The sequence below is a fragment of the Haliotis rubra genome, unplaced genomic scaffold (genome assembly GCF_003918875.1).
Source record: "Haliotis rubra isolate DU_JTF1 unplaced genomic scaffold, ASM391887v1 Scf539, whole genome shotgun sequence".
Classification (NCBI taxonomy): Eukaryota; Metazoa; Mollusca; class Gastropoda; order Lepetellida; family Haliotidae; genus Haliotis; species Haliotis rubra.
In genome coordinates this window covers 615,314-625,261 of record NW_025767234.1, presented here as the reverse complement: position 1 = coordinate 625,261, position 9,948 = coordinate 615,314, and the positions used below count along the sequence as shown (strand labels likewise).

Genomic DNA, 9,948 nt, shown 5'->3' with positions numbered 1-9,948 from the left:
TCCGACTTCAAGTCATTTGCACCGATCCATACGTCATGTCTGGGACCTACAGCAAGTGTGTAAATGAGTGGGGCTTTAGCTGTATTCAAAGAGACAGGCTCACAGTATTGTAACCGCTTGGGTATGGAACCTGTGACAAGCAAGCGTTGTTAATAACGCTGTGGAGCCATAATGTGTACAAATCTCTCTTAAATGAGCAGTATAATCAGTATAATCATAATCAGTATGAATCACTCTCAATTAGGGATGGTGCCAAATGTGCTCCAAGGAAGCGCTACCTAGGCGAGCCCAGGAAGGTTGCGGAGAAAATGTAGACTCTACAACACTGTAGCCTTCTCTTATATTCATAGTTTCAGGATGGTTAGTTGGCTGGTTGGTTTGTTCAACGCCACACATAGCAATATTCCAGCTATATGGCGGCGGTCTGTAAATGATCGATTCTGGACCAGACAGTCAAGTGATCAACAGCTTGAGTACCGACCTACACAACTGGGATGCGATGACATGTGCAACCAAGTCAGAGAGCCTGACCATCCGATCCCGTTAGTCACCTCTTACGACATGCAAGGGTTACTGAAGACCAATTCTAACCCGGATCTGCGTAGATCGATGTCAGTCACTGGATGATCTGCTCCAGACTAGATTATTTACAGACCGCCGCCATACAACTGGAATATTGCAGAACGGGGCGATAAAACAACAACCAAACCAATCGATGTGATTGTATAGTATGGTATTTAAGTCCCTTGTTTTAATGAAGGACTGCACGAACTGATTCTATTGGGCAGATTCAATCGATGCCAAATTAGGGCTCCTTGGGTTATACATGTGGCCTGTAAAGAAACAGAAAGACACCAGTGGTAGCAGTGCCATATTTCTTTAAACGGTATTGACTTTAGGAATGACACTGTATCTGCTGTATATTTTTAGCTGGATCCCGATCCACTAAACGTTTGCTGCGCAAGCCTGTTATAAACTATAGAGTTATTATAGGATATTTATATTATTATAGGATATTTATATAGCGCATATATCCACGCAACTAGTGCATGCTCAAGGCGCTGATATTTTTCCCTCTCGACTATTGGATGTCAATCTCAACGGCACATCATATTATCAATCTCAACTCCCTTGGGAGTATACAACTCTTGCTGCCTCTAGGCGCACCGAGTTTTTATTGTGGCTTTCTCATCCTAACGAGGTACCCATTCACAGCTGGGTGGACTGGGACACATAGTCACAGTACTTTGTCCAAGTTCACTGCACGTTGCTGTACCCGCAACTAGGTGTTTGCACGTATTCATGTGGCCACCATCTGGTCATATACCAACGATTTCGTTGGTTCTTTTAAGTGCACAGGTTTGTGTACTGTACACTAGGGGTTGTGACAACACGGAAAGAGAGTCTGCACACAAAGTTAACTCCAAGGTTTTTACACCCGGTCACAGGTGAGTTCGATCCCGACACCTCAACCTCGCTGGATCACTAGCCTGGCGCTTTAGCCAGTTCGCACCTACCTCGCTGGATCACTAGCGCCCCAAAGGTCGTAACGTTAAGAACAATTCGTGGGTCGAGACCCTGATGTGTTGTCACACAATCAATATGCAGTACACAGCACATATTGAATCATTTATAAGACTTACCTAAGCTGAAGTCCATGATTGGTTATCGTAGTGTAAAAAATAGCAAGAACCGTGGAACTGGGTCCATCTGTCCGGGCACAAGCCTACAAAAGAGTGGGTTTGATTTATACTCAATAAAACTAGTAACTTGACACAGACAATACTGATATAAAATGGGAGGAAAATTCGTTCTAACTTAGTTTTTTAACGACACACTCAGCAATATTCCTGCTATATTCCAGCGATTCTGACGTGCAAATCGATCGTTGAACTTAGGTATACGGGCCAGACCAGACAAACCAGTGATCAACTGCATGACCATCGTTCTACGCAACTGGGATATAATGACATGTGTCAACCCAGTCAGTGAGCTTGACCACCCGATCCCGTTATGTCAAACATGTCGTAATTCCGCTGTTGAACACAAAGAGGTCTAATTAATTCGCGTTGTGTGTATTTAAGGAGAAAATACGGTATACAAATCTGAAGGGTTATTGGCAGCCATTTTGGTAGATCGACATTCACGCTATTCATGTATTCATACGCACGAAGTTTGTGTGAAAATGTTTAATTTAAAAGAGATTGCATTTGGAAAAGGTTTTAACTAATCAGAGTTAAGCATTCGTCAAAGTTGCGTTTGACTACTAAAATATTCTTACCATTAGCTGTAACATAAAGGAGAGAAACCATCATATACTTCAAAAGTAGCATGTTGCAAGTTTTGAAAATAGTTGAACTTCAAATTCTTTTCAACGTGGTTCCTAAAGTACTGGTTAAAGCCAATCCCTTTAACCTACATGTGCGTTTAAATTTTTAACCAGATAAGGTATATGGCCAGTTATAAATACTTTTAGATAAGATTAAATTCACATTGGAGAGGTTGTGCGTTATCGTGCTTGGCTATTTCAATTGCAATTCTGAAATATTCATATTTCATAAATATAACGATGCAGCATATTATATTTGTTTAATTAACATTTAGTTGATTTGAAATATCGCTTACGTCGCTTATGCCCAGAGACGCAGGGCGTTAGGATAGCCATGTGGTCAAGGCGTTCTCTCGTCAAGCCGGAGTCCATGGTTCGAACCTCCACATTTCAATATAAAAAGGTAACGGGATTGGGTGGTCAGGCTCGCTGACTGGGTTGACACATGTCATCGTATCCCATATGCGTAGATTGATGATCACAGGATTGTCGGGTCCAGACTCGATTATTTTTAGACAGCCGCCATATAGCTGGAATATTGCTGATTGCGGCGTAAATATAAACTCACATACTCATTCAATGTATTATGGTCTTTGCATGCTGCAATAACCCCACACTTTATATATATATGTATGTATATGTACACACACACACAGATACATACATGCATACTTACCTACCTACCTACCACCTACCTACCTACCTACCTACCGTTACATATACGCACGCACGCACGCACGCACGCACGCACGCACGCACGCACGCACACACACACATACATACATACATACATACAGACATTGTTCGAGTACGGTAGGTAGCACTAAACAAATAAGTTTTCAGTTGTGACTTGAATGTTGGTAGATGCTCTTGCGATCTGAGGTGCATAGCTAGACTGTTCCACATTACTGGACCGTCTTTTGCGAATGAACGGTCGCCAAATGTCTTTGTTCAGGTGGTTGGTACCTCCAGGAAATACTGGGAGCCATACCGTAAGGATCTGGGAGGGTGGTGTTTTTTTAAGAAGATTTGAAAGGTAGCTGGGGACAAGTCCATTCACACACTTGAACACTAACAACAGTACTTTGTACTGGATCCTGTTTGGCAACCAGTGTAGACGGTGAAGTACAGGGGTGATGTGGTCATATTTCTGGTGACGGGTTATCACCCTCGCTGCAGTGTTCTGCACACGTTGAAGCTTGCCAAGTAGATGCTCGGATGTTCCAAACAGCAGCGAGTTGCAGTAATCAAGTCTTGACGTGATGAAGGCTTAGATAAGAGCTGAGGTGGTCTTGACATCGAGATACCTCCCGGTCATGCTGATGGTGTGAATATGGAAGTACGCATGCTTGCACACGCTATTGATATGCGATTCCATGTTTAGGCACGAGTCGAATATCACACCCAGAATGCCGACTTACAGAGATCGCACAATCACCAATGCGGAACTCTGGACATACACATACAAACTTGTATATTTTCTTTCCCCCTTCTATCTATATAGCATGTTGCTCAGAATCAGAAAGATAACTACAAATACTCGATCAAGGCGGTGCCCTGGAATGGCGAATTGCGCCCAGAGTAAAACGACAAAGACAGAAACAACATCATATGCGTTTATTTCATCGTTCATCACTTTCAGCTAATATTCTCCTGCCAGCCGTTATTAGGATTAGGATCTCATTTACCAATAACTGGCCCTTTTCTGAAACATACAGAGATTGTGTACATGGTTAAAGGTTTCGCATGTAGAAATTCATTTTACTGACTGCATCATCGAGAGTCTTTGTATTCAGCGGAGCCTGTCTTGGCTTTGACTTCTGTGAACTGGCCATCGAATATAACATGTGTATATTGTCTCATAAGCCTTATTGGCTGGGTGAACGATATTTTACTATGTATATTGTGTATTTTATTTCATGTAATCGTTCACGTGACACCTCAATAAACTATATCTGTCTGTCTGTCTGTCTGTCTGTCTGTCTATAACAGTGAGCTGGGGGGGGGGGGGGGAGGAGAGGCCGTTTTGAAAAGTATTCCGTTATTTTACAGCCAGCTTAATATCAGAGGAAAGACTGAAATGGTAACGATCTCAGCCGTTTACTAACGACTGTAAAATCTGTTGGGGCAGGCATTCTTTCAGGTTACGTAAAGTTGCCAGTACTGTTAATTGGGTCTTTACATAGCGTACACATGTGACCCATCAGTCAAAATCAGCAACTACACTAGAGAAGCCCCAAGGTTATCAACATACCTCAGTTCACAGATGAAGTGGTTCCTATTGTGACAGAGTGCGTCATTCCATTGATAACTGTGAGATCTATCGAGTTGCACGCAGTTCTCGCCCCCATTACTATTATTCGGTTCTCCACGAGCCCAGTCTGTGAATGTCACTTTTTTGTCTCCCTCCGTCCACCGAAACTGATTCGAAGTCATCATGTCGTTGGCGCCGATCCACACGTTGGACGAGTGAACTAAACATGAGACAGAATTAGAAGTGAATGAAACAGGTGAACTAACAAAACGGAGATGGTTGAGAAAAGATAAAACAAGTCAATTAGAAATACAGTTTACAAAATAGTTCAGTTAACTATATAGACATGGTTCAGGGCAATGGAAGGAATCAGTTAACAAAACAACGATAGTTCAGGGCAATGGAAGGAATCAGTTAACAAAACAACGATAGTTCAGGGCAATGGAAGGAATCAGTTAACAAAACAACGATAGTTCAGGGCAATGGAAGGAATCAGTTAACAAAACAACGATAGTTCAGGGCAATGGAAGGAATCAGTTAACAAAACAACGATAGTTCAGGGCAATGGAACGAATCAGTTAACAAAACAACGATAGTTCAGGGCAATGGAAGGAATCAGTTAACAAAACAACGATAGTTCAGGGCAATGGAAGGAATCAGTTAACAAAACAACGATAGTTCAGGGCGATGGAAGGAATCAGTTAACAAAACAACGATAGTTCAGGGCAATGGAAGGAAATCAGTTAACAAAACTGTGTTTTTTACCACGATAGTTCAGGGCAATGGAAGGAATCAGGAAAACAACGATAGTTCAGGGCAATGGAAGGAATCAGTTAACAAAACAACGATAGTTCAGGGCAATGGAAGGAATCAGTTAACAAAACAACGATAGTTCAGGGCAATGGAAGAATCAGTTAACAAAACAACGATAGTTCAGGGCAATGGAAGGAATCAGTTAAAAACAACGATAGTTCAGGGCAATGGAAGGAATCAGTTAACAAAACAACGATAGTTCAGGGCAATGGAAGGAATCAGTTAACAAAACAACGATAGTTCAGGGCAATGGAAGGAATCAGTTAACAAAACAACGATAGTTCAGGGCAATGGAAGGAATCAGTTAACAAAACAACGATAGTTCAGGGCAATGGAAGGAATCAGTTAACAAAACAACGATAGTTCAGGGCAATGGAAGGAATCAGTTAACAAAACAACGATAGTTCAGGGCAATGGAAGGAATCGGTTAACAAAACAACGATAGTTCAGGCGATGGAACAAATCAGCTTACAAAACAGGGATGGTTCACAATGTTGAAACAAGTCAACTAACAACACAAGGATAGTTCACTGTGTCAAACAGATTCTCTTAAATATGAATCATTAGACCTTTTCAGCACGTTATGCTCACGTTTAATTTTTTTCAAACGTTACAGCAAATTAGCCTTGTAGTCTTTCCTAGAACATTTTATACCACCAATCCCAGACCAACGAGAACATCTCGCGGTAAGACATTACTATGACCATGGTGCCATATTGTTACTGAATGACCACACCATTGTCACGATCAATTATCGAATCATGTGATATTTAAATATCAGTAAGATATACTATTAAAAATAAGTATTTTTTTATATTTTGATGAACAGTTGTGTCTAACACCATTACTGATAACTTCATTTCTTAGACAATGTTTTCTAATACATTTGAGTGCTTCAGTTTACATTGTGTACTCGCCATAATCAACTGTTAGAGCTTTTGCTGATTATGACCATTACTGATTTTTTGCTATGATATTTGTTACATTTTATTGCTGTAGAAAACTATACATATTTAACATCATTCATACATGTCGTGTACTGTATTTTTGTGTATATTCTAGGGAGGGGACGGGTCCAAATTGTCTACCCGGGTACCCCATCCCCTATAACCCTACCCTGATATCCGTTATGTTTATTCCTGACATCAAATTTGTAAGAAATGCCAATACATTCTTCAGCTCGAAGGATAACATTTCGAGTTTCTCAATATCTTAACCATGTATTACATTCAAACCAGGTGACTGCACAATTATGTCTAAATCTTCAAAGACAATTCAACCTTTTAATCATGAAAGAATAACATATTACATTGTTTGCTCTATTAGTCACATGATCATAACGGGTCCGGGTATTTAGATGGGTACCGGGTCCAACTCACTACCCACCCGTCCCGGGTGTCCGGCTTACCCATCCAACCCTAGTATTTTCATTTGTTATATTACTTGAACATTTACAATGAAACCAAAATTTCCCATACGGTTATATTTTACCTGTCATGACTGGGGGCTTGGCAGCCCACAACCTTCCATTTGTCGTAGTCCTGGGCCTAGATTTTCGAAGCTCTCTTAGCGCTAAGATAGTCGTAAGTGCCATACATTAACCTTAACTTACGACTATCTTAGCGCTAAGAGAGCTTCGAAAATCCAGGCCCTGTAGGTTAAAATTATTTTAGTGTTATAAATCACAAATGGTGAACAGGGTAGGAACGGTGAGGAATCACTTACCTTGTTTTGTTCTGGCGTAATTCTTAGCAAACGCATTTTCATTTGCCGTTTCAAGTGTTACCAAATATGCTGAATGAAGGCCACAAACAGTCTAAAAAAAGAGAAGACATTAATTTGGGTTTGTGTTGAACTTGTAACGTGTCATCTTACTACACCACAACAAATACAAAACCGGTCCTTCACTTAATAACTTTTACTGTTAGGTATTCGTACAAATTTAACCACTGTGTTGCCTTTAACGCCCCGATGAATATGTGTCGGTACTAGATAGTCGAGATTCATTCTGCTCTGCTGACATTTATGTCTTATTAATAAATTGGTGTTGTCACTTTATTGCTGAAATACTGTCGATGTGACTCTGAACATAAACTCACCACCCTTGGCGTTGACATTTTACATTATTTATAATTCAGTCTGTGTCATACATATATCAGTTTTTATGATTCCTTCCACCATCCTGTCCCTTGTGTTATCTATACTTATAGCGATTGAAGCTTCGTCACATCAACAACTAGAGAGTATGTAGATGGTCATATGCTTTGCTGTTAGTACGTGATTTCTGTGGCGATGGCCACTGACAGAAATTTCAACAACAAGCAGTAATGGTCAGTGGCAGCAAATGTTTGAACTACTAGATAAAATACACTAAACGCCAAAAGAAACGTTACCCTCCTACGTTTATGAATTGCTTAAAAACTGTCGAAGATATGTTAGAAGGCATTAGTTTTCAGGAAAGCATAACAACACAGCTTGATGCATATCACGAGAAAAATTCTCAAGCGCATTCATATTTAGGTGAAATGCATCTTTTCAGAAGAGTTAAATTGTCCTATTTTCGACCATGCCGACATAAACCAATAACAGTGATTTAGATGTCAAAAGAAAGGTTGAAATAGAATTCTGCATCGAGACGTAGATAGAACAATTAAAGTCACCATTTGTGAACTATTAAAACAATAAACAACCGTTGTAGAGTGACTAAAATTGTAAAAGAATCATTCCTATGATTTCAGTCTTTTAAAACATTTTCTGCTGATTTGCATTTTTGAAAACAAGTACAACGTGTCTTTGATATTGTGAAAAAGTGTTTAGGAACACCTTAAATTATCTTTGTTAACATGTTTGCTTGCAAAATAACATTTTTTTCATTTTCTGTTTACACACAGCAATATCAATCGTCAAAACGTAGCAATATTCAAGCAGTATTTGCATCAAGTTCACATGTAGAATGATTCTACAGGGTATAAAGAGAGACTAGAATACATGATATGATACACAAGTACGAGAAATAGGCCACGATTAACAGCTGAAGAGAGAGTGAGCCATTGGGATGTTGGAGATGGGGTCGACATACTATGCTGTTGCCAACGCCCTCGGATGCCATCGTATCACGGTTATAAGATTTATTCAGCGCTACATACAGACTGGGGTCACCGTAGACAGACCAAGAAGTGGACGTCCACGCATCACAATGCAGCAGAAAGTTTCATCCTCACTTGAGTAGATTTTAAGAAATTCAATAAGGAAGGGGTAACGTTTCTTTTGGCGTTTAGTGTATATCAGGTTCTGTCATGGCCAGATTTGAACCGAAGTCCGCAGCAGAAAAGGTAACTTTCCGGAATGGCGTAATCTTTTTCGAGAATCAGAGTTATCTCCCCTAGTGGTGTAAATGTTCACAAGAGGCTTGATCATTCTAGATATTTCTGGTCGGGACAGTTTCGAGCGGCTGGCGCTTCCTGTATATCCTTTTTTAATCCGACTTTCCGGTTCGGAAATCTGTTTGGAAACCTCGAAGGTCTGGCAGCTTCCAACACTATCATAGATTCAAGAGAAGATAACGGGCGTTTTGTCGAGACATTCAGCAATGACAATATTCTGAATATTCTTGAGTGCACTGACAATAACTTTAGGTTCTGTTAATTACTGCTGCTGCCATTGTCTGCCTAGATTAATGGCATTTAGGAAACGTAAAATATGTGTTCAATATAATTGACTGATTATTCACTGAACTTCATCTATTGATACTGAATTCCTTCTGAGCAGACCGATTTGCTAGGCTATGCTCTTGCATTTTAATCTCCGCGTCAGTGTTCATAATGTAAGAGTTAATAGTTAATTCTGAATTGTGGAACCGGAATGAATCCATTACTTTTCACATACATGCCCATTTAACTATCTACGTCTACCTACATTGGCTTGGGGCCACTCCTCGCTATCCTCAAACAGAAAATAGCAACCGCCTTCAAAGGACACCCATAAATTGGGACAGTCACCTGCAAAAAGAGTCATCTTTATAAAACGTTCGGACAAACATCAAAGGAGACGTACAGTTCTTTAGACGTGAGATAACAACACGTAATGTAATGGTGCTGTGGTAATAACGACTTACCTTTAACGGTGGTACTTATTACCAAAAGCGACACAATATACAGCCACATCATGTCCTCGTAATGTTGCGACGATCAACAGAACAAGCCTTCCACGGGGACGTGTTGGTCCTTTTATATCACTGCTACTTCATATCTCGTAATGTAGATCACGAGTTCAGTTACTGACTAAGCATGTTGTCCACATACATGTTTGAAACTACTTTTCCTGGAAATAACCGAAACAAAGCGATTATCACACGTTCTTAAAATTCCTTCGTACATTAACCTTAGTTACATTGTACGTGTAAATCCCCCTTTGATAGAATAATATTTTGCATATTCAAAGACGCTAAACTATTACAGCATTTTTGTAAATTTTATAGGTTCAAATTTTCAAACTTCAGATTGCACGATCCTCTCATTGATGTTCTGGTTCGAATGATGCAGCAGTCGGATTG

General features: G+C 40.1%; 1 protein-coding gene across 1 annotated transcript; it reads right to left on the bottom strand.

Moving 5' to 3' along the window:
* Positions 1 to 3,931: 3,931 nt before the first annotated feature.
* On the bottom strand, positions 3,932 to 9,658 carry LOC124253324 (C-type lectin-like). Its single transcript, XM_046687074.1, has 5 exons — positions 9,511 to 9,658; positions 9,312 to 9,394; positions 7,122 to 7,212; positions 4,584 to 4,803; positions 3,932 to 4,034 (listed from the first exon to the last, which is right to left on the bottom strand). The coding sequence occupies exons 1-5, from the start codon at positions 9,560 to 9,562 to the stop codon at positions 4,010 to 4,012; spliced, it is 471 nt and encodes a 156-aa protein (XP_046543030.1). The 5' UTR covers positions 9,563 to 9,658; the 3' UTR covers positions 3,932 to 4,009.
* Positions 9,659 to 9,948: the final 290 nt, after the last annotated feature.